The 13,109-nt window shown below is 38.5% G+C and overlaps 1 protein-coding gene across 5 annotated transcripts in view; it reads right to left on the reverse strand.

Moving 5' to 3' along the window:
• Nucleotides 1–13,109, reverse strand: part of Cntn4 (contactin 4) — a 998,986-nt gene that overhangs the window by 181,610 nt on the left and 804,267 nt on the right. For all 5 annotated transcript variants that reach the window (XM_075983304.1, XM_075983301.1, XM_075983302.1 and 2 more), the window contains one exon: nt 11,330–11,514. In XM_075983304.1, the coding sequence (XP_075839419.1) occupies nt 11,330–11,514 (185 nt within the window). The remainder of the gene's footprint in view (nt 1–11,329; nt 11,515–13,109) is intronic.

Genomic DNA, 13,109 nt, shown 5'->3' on the forward strand with positions numbered 1-13,109 from the left:
TATTTATACATATCAGTTCTTGCCTACAGTACAGTTAATGCTTTTGTCTTCTCAGCTATATTTATTGGTAGAAGACTTTTTCTAAAAGTCCTTTGGAAAATCACCACAGCTATGATTTGAGGACTTACCCATTTATGGGGCATTTCTACAGGGTAATAACTCCGGATGTTAACTTAATAACCAGAGTTGATACCATTATTAATCAGAAGATATTACTTAATATTCTTAACATGTATTTTAGCAGACTTGACCTTTGTATACCCATTCAGTGAAGATACAAGTCATGGATAATTTAATTCAAAGGGAAATCTGTAATGTGAAGGCTAAGTTGTGTATCTTACCTTCTGAATAATAAACAAAAATAGAAAAACACTCACTAAGTCACTTAACCAGCAGAGGTCTCTAGGTCCTTGACTAAATGCTGTTTTCTTCTTTTCCATCCACAAGCAATTCCATGTTTTTCAAAGAGCAAAACACAATTTTGCAAACCCTCTCCTGATAGAGATGATGCATGGCTGCTTAAGAGGCGAGGCCAAAAGGGTCAACTTCAAAAAAACGTTACAACATCAACAAGCATTAGCTTGAATGAAGGGTTATAACCTGCATCTTTGAAAGAGCTGCAAGTTGGCTGCTGTCCTCTATCATCTTGCTGCTAATGGGAAGGGAAGCTCAAGGGGTAATATCTTCCCAGAGCTCTACTGGGAGACGCCAGTGTGCAGCTCCGTTAGGACTAATGGCTTAGCCTGCCAGATACACATTCAACCTGCAGCATATTCACCCCCTGCAGAGTCCGAGGGAACAAAGCAAACAAGAAAGGCACAGAAATCTGTGGAATATTAACAAGAGCAAACTTCTGAAAAAGAGTTTGGAAAGAAAAAGCAAAACAAGCAAGGACAAATGTAACTTGGAAGCAATGTCAGGTTGAAGTTAAAGCAGTAAACTTCATAAACACCTGCAGAGACAGATTTCAATGTCACCCGCTTCCAGCAACACTTGGGTTCATTCTTTCTAAACTATAGAAAGCTGGAAGCCAAACCTTGCCAACTAACAAAGGCGATGGGGAAGGAAAGGGGGGGCTTTGAAAAGAGTTTGAATGACCTTACAAATTTCAAACTAATTAGATACTCTGAGGTCTCATTCTTTCTCTTGCAGTGGGGTCAAGGGGCTTGACAAGAATGGACAATTTGTCCTGGCAGAGGTGACACTCACACCTAATTTGCCTAGTACGGAACTAATTGGGTGTCTGACAAGCGTCGTCAGGTACTTTCTTTGCTTTCAAAATGAAATCTATTCAGAAGAGCTAAATTAACATAATCTAAATACACGCCTCTTAAAGTGAATAACTGCATAGAAACCCAGAAACTCAGGGAGGCGAAGAATCGGGGGCTGGGAGAAGAGAGATAGTTTAACTGGTAAAGCATTGCCTATACACGTATGAAGATCTGACTTCAATGTTTAGAATCCACATATACAGGTAGGGCATGGGGGCACATGGCTGCAATCCCAAAATAGAGAGGAGGAGAAAGGCATATTTCTGGGGTTCAGTGGACAGCTAGTTTAACAGAATTAGATGCATGGACAGGCATAACTCTGGGGTTCACTAGATAACAAGTTTGCCAGCTTAACTAAATTGATGAAGTCTTGTCTTAAAATTCAAGGTGGGTGGCACTTCTGATTCACACACACACACACACACACACACACACACACACACACACACACACTCAATTCACACACAGATTAATCTGCTATATGAGGGCAAAGAATGAGATAGTTTATATTTTAATGTGCCATTTGATGATCTCCAGTTCAAAACCACACATCACCACTGTCTTCACTCACTTTTATGTTGGATGAATCACATCTATTATAATTGGGTGATTCTTCCTTTCTATACAAAGTCTAATGCTTGGTAGAGATGGTTCATAGGTGCTTATATGCTTTGGGGCCACCAAGTTAAAAATCTTTGCATTGCTAACATTTTGGCTTGATGCATCTTAGAAAATACCATTTGTATAATGCATTAGAGTGGATGATATTTCTCCAGTATTATCAAAATTCATGATAACTTTCAACTCCATGGCCTACACATCATCTCACAGAAGCCCACATGTAAGAATTGCTACTTTACAGCGACTCCTTAATATTCTTTTCTAGAGCTCACACATCAAACAAAATTAAATAAACTCATATCAAAAAAGAAATTACTATTTTGATCTTTTGCATTCTTTTACATTTAAAACAGAAGAATCATTCCTAAGTCTCATCTCAAGACACAAGTTCAAATGTAAGATTAAATAGCTGTGCTGGGATTTGACCCTGTCATACTGTTCATCTTTTGACAGATGAACAATCTATTCATTTCAATCTTTTGTTCAATAACTGCCAGAAATGACCTAAATCAAGGTTTGTATATTCCAGCCACTGGAGTCATAGAAGCCTCTTATCCAATAATAATTTCTATTTCAAGCAAATATAATTTGAACTCAAAGGGTCAAACAATTCTCAGACATATCTAGCTGTTTTCATTCCCCCAAACCAGAAATTTCTCACAAAAACAAGAGCAGGACTTGGTCATAGACCTTGGAGTTTTATATATCTAAGAGAAAGGGCATCATAGGCAAAATTTTTTAAGTAACTTTTGAAAAGTTGATCTATAGATATTTGCAATTATTTCTAATGGTTCAACAATCCAGAAAAGATGAGCCATTTCCAAGAAATGCAGTGGCCTGGCTATAGCATTGCTCTTATTTGTAGTGAGCTTTATGAGTCTGGGGGGCGGGGAATTACTCAGATTTACATTGCCACCTTCATATATATGCTTCCTAGAATTCTCAACACTATTAGTAAAACTTTCAAGATAGTTTGAATTTACCTTAAATATAATGTCCCCAGTGTTTGCTCTAGGTAGAACTAATCATCCTTTATTGTTGAATATATAGTTTATAATTATAAAAAATATTTTATAAATCTCAGATGTTTGATTTACATTACACCGAAAGGACACTTACACTGTGCTTAAAGATGTTAGACAACTTCCACTTTTTTCACCTGTGATGGATGCCCACCTGGTACCCACACTACAATGACTGTCATTCTCTCATTGTGTTTCAAAATGAGTTCTCCAAGGATTAGGGGTTCTCAGAAGATAGTGAATTCAACCTCAGCAGACTTATTTTGTTTTAAACACTAAACATTTCTCGTCACATTTTATGTAAAATATGACTTGATGATTAACCACACCCATGTTGAGAAACACTGAACTGATGTGAGGTCTTGTAACTACAAGAAGAGCTTTGGGGCACAGAGGTTAGAAGTGCATGTTTTCTTCTTGAACGATACAAAGTTGAACACTTGACACTATAAAACTCCCTCTGACTTTCATATGTGATCTCTTACCTTTGCATTGCTTTGTAAATTTTTAAAATTTATTTTCATTTTTGTGTCTATGTGACTGTGGGGGTTGAATGTGCATATGAATATAGGTGTCCCCAGATGCCAGCTGCATTGGATCCCCCTGGAACTATGTATGTATTTGAGACTCCAGATGTGGATGCTGGGAACCGAATTCAAGTCTTCTGAATGAGTGGTGATGCTCTTGCTTGCTGAGCCATCTTTCTAGTCCTATACATTACTTTTTAAATAAGTGGGATTCATGCCACTTGTGATTTTCTATTTTTTTCCCTTATTCACACACTCTTTTATTATGGTTTTCTCATTTTTGTATAAGACCTGATTGACTTTTTTCTCGTAAGGGCAGAACCAACACATTTGCAGATAACATCACCAAACAAACATGAAACTCACTATGGTGTGAGGCTGGAAAGATGGCTCGGTAGTAAAGAACACTTGTTCTTGCAGAAGACCTGGGTTTGGTTCTTAGTGCCCACACAGTAGCAAATAGTCATCCTTAACTGCAGTTCTAGGGGGTTTTGATGCTCTTTTCTGACCTCTGCCGACACCAGATCCCACCGTGGTACACAGACAGACATATGCGCAAACAAAACACACATAGACATAAGATATTGTAATGACATCAGTTGAAAATGTGAAGATATCCTAGAAGGCAAGTCATAGTGGGCATATTTTTGTTAATAGGTATTCATTAACATAGAAAGCGAATATGATTGCAGAAAGTCCTGTGTATCTGAGCTACTGGATGGGGGTCTGTAAATATGCTTCACCCGCTGTCAATGTGACATTCATTAAGAGACCATCACCATTATTTCATATCTTTGGGCTAATGTTTAGACTCATCTGCCATCTGCTCGCACCCAATTTTCTTACTTTCTCCTCAGCCAGTGAATCTTATGTTCTTGGCAGAGAGGTTTTCTTTGTCCTTAGTTATAATAGTAAGCCAGTTCCTGCCTCTATATCTTTGTTTACACCATCTTGTTTTCAGGAGCACTCTCCCTCATTGCATCTCCTAACAAACATTTTGCTCTGCAGGGTATGTCCTCGAGAATCCCTCTGTCCTTCAAACTTCAATCCTCCTCATTTGGAGCTCACTCGGCACACACAGCGTAAGTATTGTGTGTCATCTACTATATTATCTCTCTTTTATAATTTTAATTTATTCTTTGTAAATTCCACACAATGTCCCATGATAATGTCTGCCCCTAACTTCTTCCCTCCCACCCCTTCCAGAATCCCTATCATATTTTCCTACAAACTTTATGTTCTCCTTCATAATCATTTATTTGTTTATTAATTTATAGATGGATGGATAAATTGATTTTACTCACTGAGCTGAATTAGTGGTTTTGGTGTGCATGGGTATAAGATCATCCATCCAAAATGGCAATACTAAACCGGGTCATACGTGACAATTATAAAAGTACATATTTTGCCTTCTCCTCCCAGGGATGCTATAGACAATTCATGACTTTATAAGTGAGCTAGAGAGAAAAAAAATAAATCACAATATGTCCACTATTTAAAAGGCCTTAGGACTGATACACTACGGCCATTTGCACTCCAACATTAACCTATGACCTTACTCTAACAGGAATTAATTCCTTCTTTTCATATTTACTTAAGCTGTGACCTAATGTTTGTGTGAATTTGCTCTGACTGTGCTGAATTCATTCCCCTCCTTAGACCATCATAAATTCCCAATACAATCAGCCATATACATCACTTACATGTGACTCTCACCAGCATCACATGAGGCATAATACTTCTAACACAAACACCAACATGCAAGTTAAGTGGCATCAGCCCCGTGCTATCAGGAGGCCTAGGAATGTTTGGAACCAGAAAGAGAGGGATCTGCTCTGCTCGAGGCCTCTTCTTTAGCCAAAGGACCCAAAATTATGTTTTACCTGCCAATGACATTGAGGATATTCATCTGGACCTATGATACTCAAAATGTCATCTGTGGAACACTGTGGATCCCAAGGAACCCCATACAGCATCCATGAATTTTTACTGTTCAAACCACATATGTGTGGTTTGTGAGTCCAGATTTCTTCACATTCTTCAACCAAATCAACATATCACAGCAGGATGAACATGGAAATACATATGACAATCTAGTTTTCTTAAGCTAAAACAGATGTTAAAGAGGTTTACAAAAATACAAATTTTACCCTTATCCGTAATGGTTTGGTTTGGAAAAAATTGAATTCATTTTCTTAAAATATGTTCATCATCTATACATGCATTGTTTTCTGGTCATTTAAAATAAATGATATGCTAAATCAAAATCTCAGTTTTAACTTACAACATGGTAGATATTGGTGGATAGAAACACCATAAATACAGATTTGAGACATTCAGTGATTCTTTGGTCAGTCTGAAAACTTGACAATGGAAGTGTGAGATAGCCCACTAGATGAATGGATCCATTCACACAAAACTTGGCACAGTAAGTTTAATGAGTAAAAATATACTTAGTATGTTTTTTTTTCTTCTGTGGCAATATAGAGAGGCTAAAATGACGCTTCCACATACTATTTTTGGTTTGTGGTTTGCCACGTCTATCGGCGTGAGGAGCTTCTATCCCCATTCCTATATTACTTTCCCGTTACTTACAGCATGTTCTTGATGCCCACTCCTTTAAAAAACTGTAGCGATTAAATTTATTGCTGTCATTAGACGCAAGAAAAGGAACAAAACTCACGGGCTGTACTTTATGGAACACCCAGGGGGAACCGAGGGTCCCTGTATGAGTTCTGCCTAGGACAATTAAGCAGTTATTGCTGTACTGTGAAATCACCTTAACTGCTGTGTTCATCTTCTGCTCACTCTGTCCTCTAAGCCATTTTGCAGGGTTGAATATTACCTAGCTGTCACATATACATAGCACATCCGTAAGGAATTAGGAAGCTGTGCACAAAATGCTTCTGTAATCACTTCCCGATGACCTCACCCATACCCTCATACCCCCTAGAGTACAGTCATACACAGTTTCCCCTTTATAGTCACAGGACTGCAACACACAAAAATGTAGAAACAGCTTACAGAAATTTGAAGAACAGTTTTCTTAAAGAGCTCCTTTTCAACTCAGTGATAAGTTAGACCAACGTAAACAAAACAAAACAACAACAAAAGTAAAGCAAAAGGAATCCAACGTTTATCCAATTCAGTTATGGCATTCATTGGTTGGTTACAGAGAGTATACAAAGATGACTGACTGATGGATCCCTGATGTATTTGATCAAAACACTGAACTGGGAGCAACAACAACACATGTCATATGGCAGGGAGCAGTTTTAGGCGTAGTCAGATTCCACACAGTGTGCTATCTTTGGAAAAATAATAGCTCGTCCCTAAGTTTCTGTTTTATTTGTAAAATCAAAGGAATGGACCCAACAGTTTCTTCAAAAAAAGGCTTATTAGAGTCTTTGAAATAATTTTTTATTGTGATATGAAATCTCTCAGTTTCTTAGTGTTCAGTGTAACAATTATTACCAGAGGAGAAAGTATTCAAAGGGCACAATTAGACTCTTAGTTCATAGCTCATTCTTCCAGATGAGGTTGTAATACTCTCTGTACATAAAAGGGGTGATTCCATAGTTGAGCAGGTGGAACAATGAGTAATTCTCAAGTGAAAGACGTACACCTCACATTTCCCTTTCCTCTCTACAAGAAACCACTAGACTTAGGCCTCTGATTGGACTTGGTATATGTAGACTGACTGAGGTGCCTTATGGGATATGAAGATAGAAGTTTTCCAGAGCAACAGTAACAATCTTTTGCAAGGAATCTAATCTCGGGTCTCACTCTAACATTGGAAACAATCTCACAGAGCCATGGTCCCTACCATGTGGTCCCCACACAAGCATCAGCAGTAGCAGTACGCCAGGGAAATTAACTGAAATGCAATTTCCTATCTACCAAATCAAAACCTCCATGTACAAGGTACAATACTCAGTATTTTCTTAAGTTTTCCCACTTACCCTGATGCACACTGAAACTTCAGAACTTCTAGCATGGCGTTTGGAATCCAATTCTGTTTCTCAATATGTAAACATTAATCACACACTTTAATATCTCTGGGAGTCAGTTTCTCTCTAAATGGGTAGCTGGAGGAATGAAATAAGAAAGCCCCACTGGCTCTGACTCCAAATTATATCTGTGTCTCTAATTCTCTTCCTCCTTCAAGTCCCAGCTACGAACATGTCTCATACGGACAGGACAAATGGCTGCTTCGCTGTCCTTTCTGCTCTTGTGATTTAAACACCTACTCCTCATAAAGCAACCACCTCCTTAGAAGTACGAATCAGATGGAATCATTTTGCCACTTAATATCCTCCCACGGATTGTGACTAAAACGCCACCTGGCTTCCAAGGAACTGTCTGGCCCTTACCTTCCTTTCTCTCAGATGTCTGTCCTTGGTCCTTCTGCTGTGGAAACACAAACTCCCCACCCCCATCTTATCTTGGTCCTTCTGCCCTGGAAACACAGACTTCCTCCCTGCTTCTCAAACTTGCCATACAGCTGTCAGCCTTCGGGCTTTTTTGCCTCCTCCCTGTTTTCTGGCCTGAATGTGCTTCCCTGTGGAAAGCTATCTCTTATTTTACTTTGGAATTTCTGCTCAGGGGTCAATATTATACAGGCCTTCCCTGATTCCTTTATCTTAGAAGTCTTTCCCTGTGGCCAGTTTCTTTATAACCAAGGGCTATCATTATTTTCTCTTCTTTCTAAAACTTGAAATATTTGAGTTCATTGATTTGTTTGAGTACTTAATTTCTGGTGAAATATCAGGTTCTTGAGGGCACATGTTTTCTAACATCCTTCTATATAGCGGTGGCCCCTACATACTTTTGAACAAATGCATAACGTATAAAGGTAACACATTTTACCATTCTACATTTGAAGATGGATTTATTTTTTAAGATTTTTTTCTTGCCAGTAAAAAAAAAAAGTCTGAGAGAGCAGATTAAAGTTGACTTCCCTGGCAAAGTAGAGGTCTGAGCAAAATAAATAAGCAAGATAAGGGGATATAAAACGTTCTGTGCCTGAACTCAGACCTTCATATGTGGTGAGACAAAGTGGTACACATTAGCCTATGTGGACATGGCAGTCGGTAGCAGTGGCCAGTACCTGGTGCCTCTGCTGAGCTCTCACAGGGGAGGAGAGTCTGATATGATTCTACACAGCCAGCCTTTTGAAAAAGGCTAAATGCTTTTCTTAGTGCAACAAGGAAATAAAAATCCATTTTACCACGACTGTTACTGCAGAGCTCCTAATTGGGTCAACACCGTGGTACAACAACAAAATCATGTCTTCTCCAGGTTTTCCTTTTTGATTATTAGTTTTTAATAAGTCTACAAGGTACTATCAAATAAAGTTTGTTTTTGTGTTTCTGCTTCTTCCTCATGTCCCTACCACTGGTTCTCTCTTAGTATCTTCCAGGTTCTCTTTTTCTTTCTTGTCCATGTGTGAAAGATATCTACTTATATTCATGTGTGCATGTTTATACCACAGACTAGTATTCTCATATGAAAGAGATCATGCTAATTTTGTTTATTTTCAGTCACCTTGTTTCAAATTCACCCATTTTCCTGCAAATTTTGTTTTTTATTATAACTGAATATATACAGATTTCTAAGCACAAACCCATGGTTCCTAATCCCTGAGCTAGCATAGCTTAATGTTGTAAAGAATTGTCTTGTCAACAAAGGCAGAATGTTCCTGGATAAGTGACTGGGGCTACTTTCTCTTTTTGGGAGACGCTACACAGTGATTTTAATTATAATAATTCGTTTAACTTGAAGATTAAGGCAGCTGGATATTAGGGACATAGCACTGGGAACACACCAAACCTCTCCCTTCAAAAAAAAAAAAAAAGAAAAGAAAAAAATGATAGTCAAGCAGTTCTGTATAATTAAGCCTTTCCCTGACAGTGGAGACAATATCAGTGATATGCTAGTTGAGGAAGAACAAAAGAATAAACAGATACAATAGCCAAGTGCATGCAAGTCAACTGATCTGATCTCAAGAGTGACTGACAAGGTGGTGGCATTCTGCTGTCTCCAGGAAACAGGCCAATTGTTCTGCTCCTTTGCCAAGCACTGCTGCAGACAGCGTCATTTAAAAGGCAAACACTGTTCCTCCGGGATTTCTCATCTCTAGGGCAGGATCCCTGGGAAGCACCTATTTCACACAAGGCTGGGGCTCATGGCAAGGTCCATCCTCCACCATAGTAACTTTACATTGCTGTATTTTCTGGGTGGGGGACCTCAAATCCTTAGGGAGAGTCCATGGCAATGCTTGACTATAAAGAACACCTTCTTAGCATCCTGAATGCGAGCACTTTCACCTTAAAATGGAATCATGAAAGTGGAAGTAACTTCATTCAATTAATTGAGCAAGTTAAGTAATGTTTAGGAACCACCAATCCAAAAGCCTATTCATTAAGAAGAAAGAAAAATGTTGTCCTTTTTGATTAACAAATTCAAGTGGTTGCTACCTGACATAAAGGAAATAATTATCAGAAAGGTGAGAAAAGTAAATCCCAAACAGTGAAAAATACATGGCAATTGCTTCTCACCAAACAAATCTGTAACCTTGGCTCTTGTGGGTGTCCAGTTAACTTTGGTATATATTTTAATCCATCAAATAAAACATTAACTCTCACAATTCAAGAAAGTAAAAACCAAATATCAAATCTCTCATTTGATATAGGTAGAAAGACAAACAAATAAAGTGTAGGTTTTTTTCTGCCCAAGCTACTGTTGTCCTGATCATTTTATGAAGAACTTTCTAGAATATTGCCATACCAGCTGCTTCAGGGGTATGTGAGTCTAAAATACTGAGAGCTGGGCACAAGAAGGTCAATGGCTGATGTTGGATATGTTCCCTGGTTCCCAATCTGCTTCTAAAAGGATTTGTATGACTACTGAGTGTGGTTCTTAGCTTATCTTAAAACTAAAGGACTTTGTAGGAAGAATATATAGAAATATGAGCCACTAGCCAGGTACGGTGGCACATGTATTTAATTCCAGCACCGAGAATTCAAAGGCAATCTAATGTATACTGTGAGCTATAAATAGAGACCAAAAAATTGGCATCTCTAAAACTTGTTTCAGCGCATTTGTGGTGGACCCTTTTCTGGATTTCAGATCAATATTCTGTGGAGCTTTCCAGGACCCACTGGATAAGAATCATGTGGCACAGATTTTACCCTTATATTATGTTTGGGTCAATGCAGATGGTTTGACCAGAACAAGAGAAACTTCACATAAAAAAAAAATCTATGTGATGAGATATTTTTTATGCTCTACTCTGAGGTCCACTCTGAGAGCTAAATTTGGACAGTGTGCATTTTGAAATGTTTGTGATACCATATAAAACTGCTGCTGAGTCGGAGAAATTACAAAGGGTTAAGATGAGCCCTGATTCAAAATTCAAATGAAGCACAGAGCTTCAATTAACACACACACACACACACACACACACACACACACACACACACACGAATAACTAACGATTTCCGGTGCCAAGCTTATGCTCAATGGGAAGGGTTAAAGAGGAAATAGTCTCCTTTGGGAGTGTGTTCACACTGTCATCCATCTCCTAAACACATCAGCTTAATTCCTTCCTCTCTGCTCCTTTAACATCTGTGCCCCCACCTGCATTCTCCACACCCAGAGTCAGGCAGGGCATGCTAATTTGTAGAAAAGCAAGAGTCTTAATCCTATTCTACATGATTCAAAAAACTGAAACTACCCCCCAAAACAAACAAACAAAAAACTTAACAAAACATACCCATCCAAAACAAACAAACAAAAATCCCTCCAACTTCAAACCTGCCCGCGCAGGATTTTAGTATGAAAAGTTTTTTAGCATGGCAAATCATAAGGAAAACTGAAAACTTACCGTAGAAAGTCAACTGTCCCTTTGCTACGTTTTTGCCTCTAGAGTTTTCAGCCACACATTCATATGAGCCAGCGTCTTCCTGTTGAAAATTGGGAATTTCCAGAATTCCATTTGACTTGTGTCTTCTGGCTTTCCTTGCTATTGGCTTCCCATCAGCTCTTCGCCAGAGAATAGTTGGGACTGGGCTGATAGCGAGAATAAAATGGGATAAGCCAAATTAATGAAAGCCTCTTCTCTTTTTAAAGCCTACACTGGTAACTCCTTCCATTGTTTCCAAAGCCAAGAGCACATTAAAGATTCCCCAAATTTCTTTCCTATGTTAGCATTATTTTAGCAGCATCTATATCTCTAGCATTAGTCACTTCACGTTTTTCTTAAAATTAACATTCTTAACATTAAACAATGTAATCGACTCCCTATGCACCATTATCATTGAAAGAAAAGAGCATTTTCAAAAAGTTAATTTTATAATTTTCTAGTATATCTGGATTTTCTAAACTATAATTGTTAAAAGAAAATGTTCAGGCACATATGTAGTGGAATTAAAATGGAGGCAACTTTACACACATCCTTCCCACTGAAAAGAGGTCCTTGTCACTCTTCAACTTGTTGGGCTCTTTAGCCCTTCTGACTAATAAATAGAAAGTGCTAGCGAGTTGATTTCTAGATTCAAGCCTTAAGAAGCAGACAGCGTCCATGCTCTTTTTCTTGGAACACTCTCTGAGGCACCTATGAGAAGTTTACACAGAGGATGTTCCATGGAGGTTCGCCTAATGACAGATCCAACTGGCCCCATCACACAACCTTGCCTCCAAGACACGAGAAGTGTGAACGATGTGTCTTTGAGGGCTCCAACACCTGATGTGCCAGCTTCACATCAGAGACCCTCAGAGGTACCACACAGACCCAAAACATCACCCAGATAAGCCTTTCTTGGACTCCTAACCCATACATCATGAGATAATAAGATGTTAACAGTTTGTTCCAAGTCCGTAATGCAGCAGTAGAGAGGAGAAACAATATATTCTTCTAAATGTTAGGGCCAGCAATGTGAACCCCACACTGTAAGTTACACCCACATATTGAACAAGTGATAATAAAAGTAATGAGCCCATAAAGTCTGGAAACTACAACCTAATTGCTGGCATAGAGGAGCGATTCACTCATGACAAGCTGATCTGGGTAACACAGTTGTTGTCCTTTTTGTCGTTTACATATTGATGACCTCACCAATTTATAGTGGTCCATTTGGAAGGTGGTTTGTGAAAAACAATAATTAAAGTAGCAAGATGAAGAAAAGAACAGTCTGTTGCATCTTAATGTACTCTCCAGGCATCTAGCATCCTCTTACCATAACTGTTTGGAATGCATCTTAAATTGCCAAGGAGGGCAGTCTGTCTGCAAATGAGTGGTTTTTAAGCTAACCGCAGCTTTTAGGATTGCGGCTTCCTAGCAGGGGATACAATTATTTACTTATTTATTTTTCACAAAAACAACTCACAGAGAAGTAATTATACTAAAGACTTGCCAATCTTCTCTAGGAAAATTGAGATAGTATTTAAAAAATTAAAGCTATCAAATCTACTATATTTGTTTTAAAATAATTTAAGTTCATTAGCCAGACACTGATTCAAAATGCAGTAGGGCTCCATCAGAAGCACATTATGTACGGGTGTCTTTACAGTCAAGCATACATATACTTAATGCATGCTTTTAAACACAACTGCACTTAGACCAGCCTTCTACTCCTAAGTGAGGGATAGTGGTGTGTTTCCAACAG

This window comes from Microtus pennsylvanicus, chromosome 8, assembly GCF_037038515.1.
Source record: "Microtus pennsylvanicus isolate mMicPen1 chromosome 8, mMicPen1.hap1, whole genome shotgun sequence".
In the NCBI taxonomy this organism is placed as follows: domain Eukaryota; kingdom Metazoa; phylum Chordata; class Mammalia; order Rodentia; family Cricetidae; genus Microtus; species Microtus pennsylvanicus.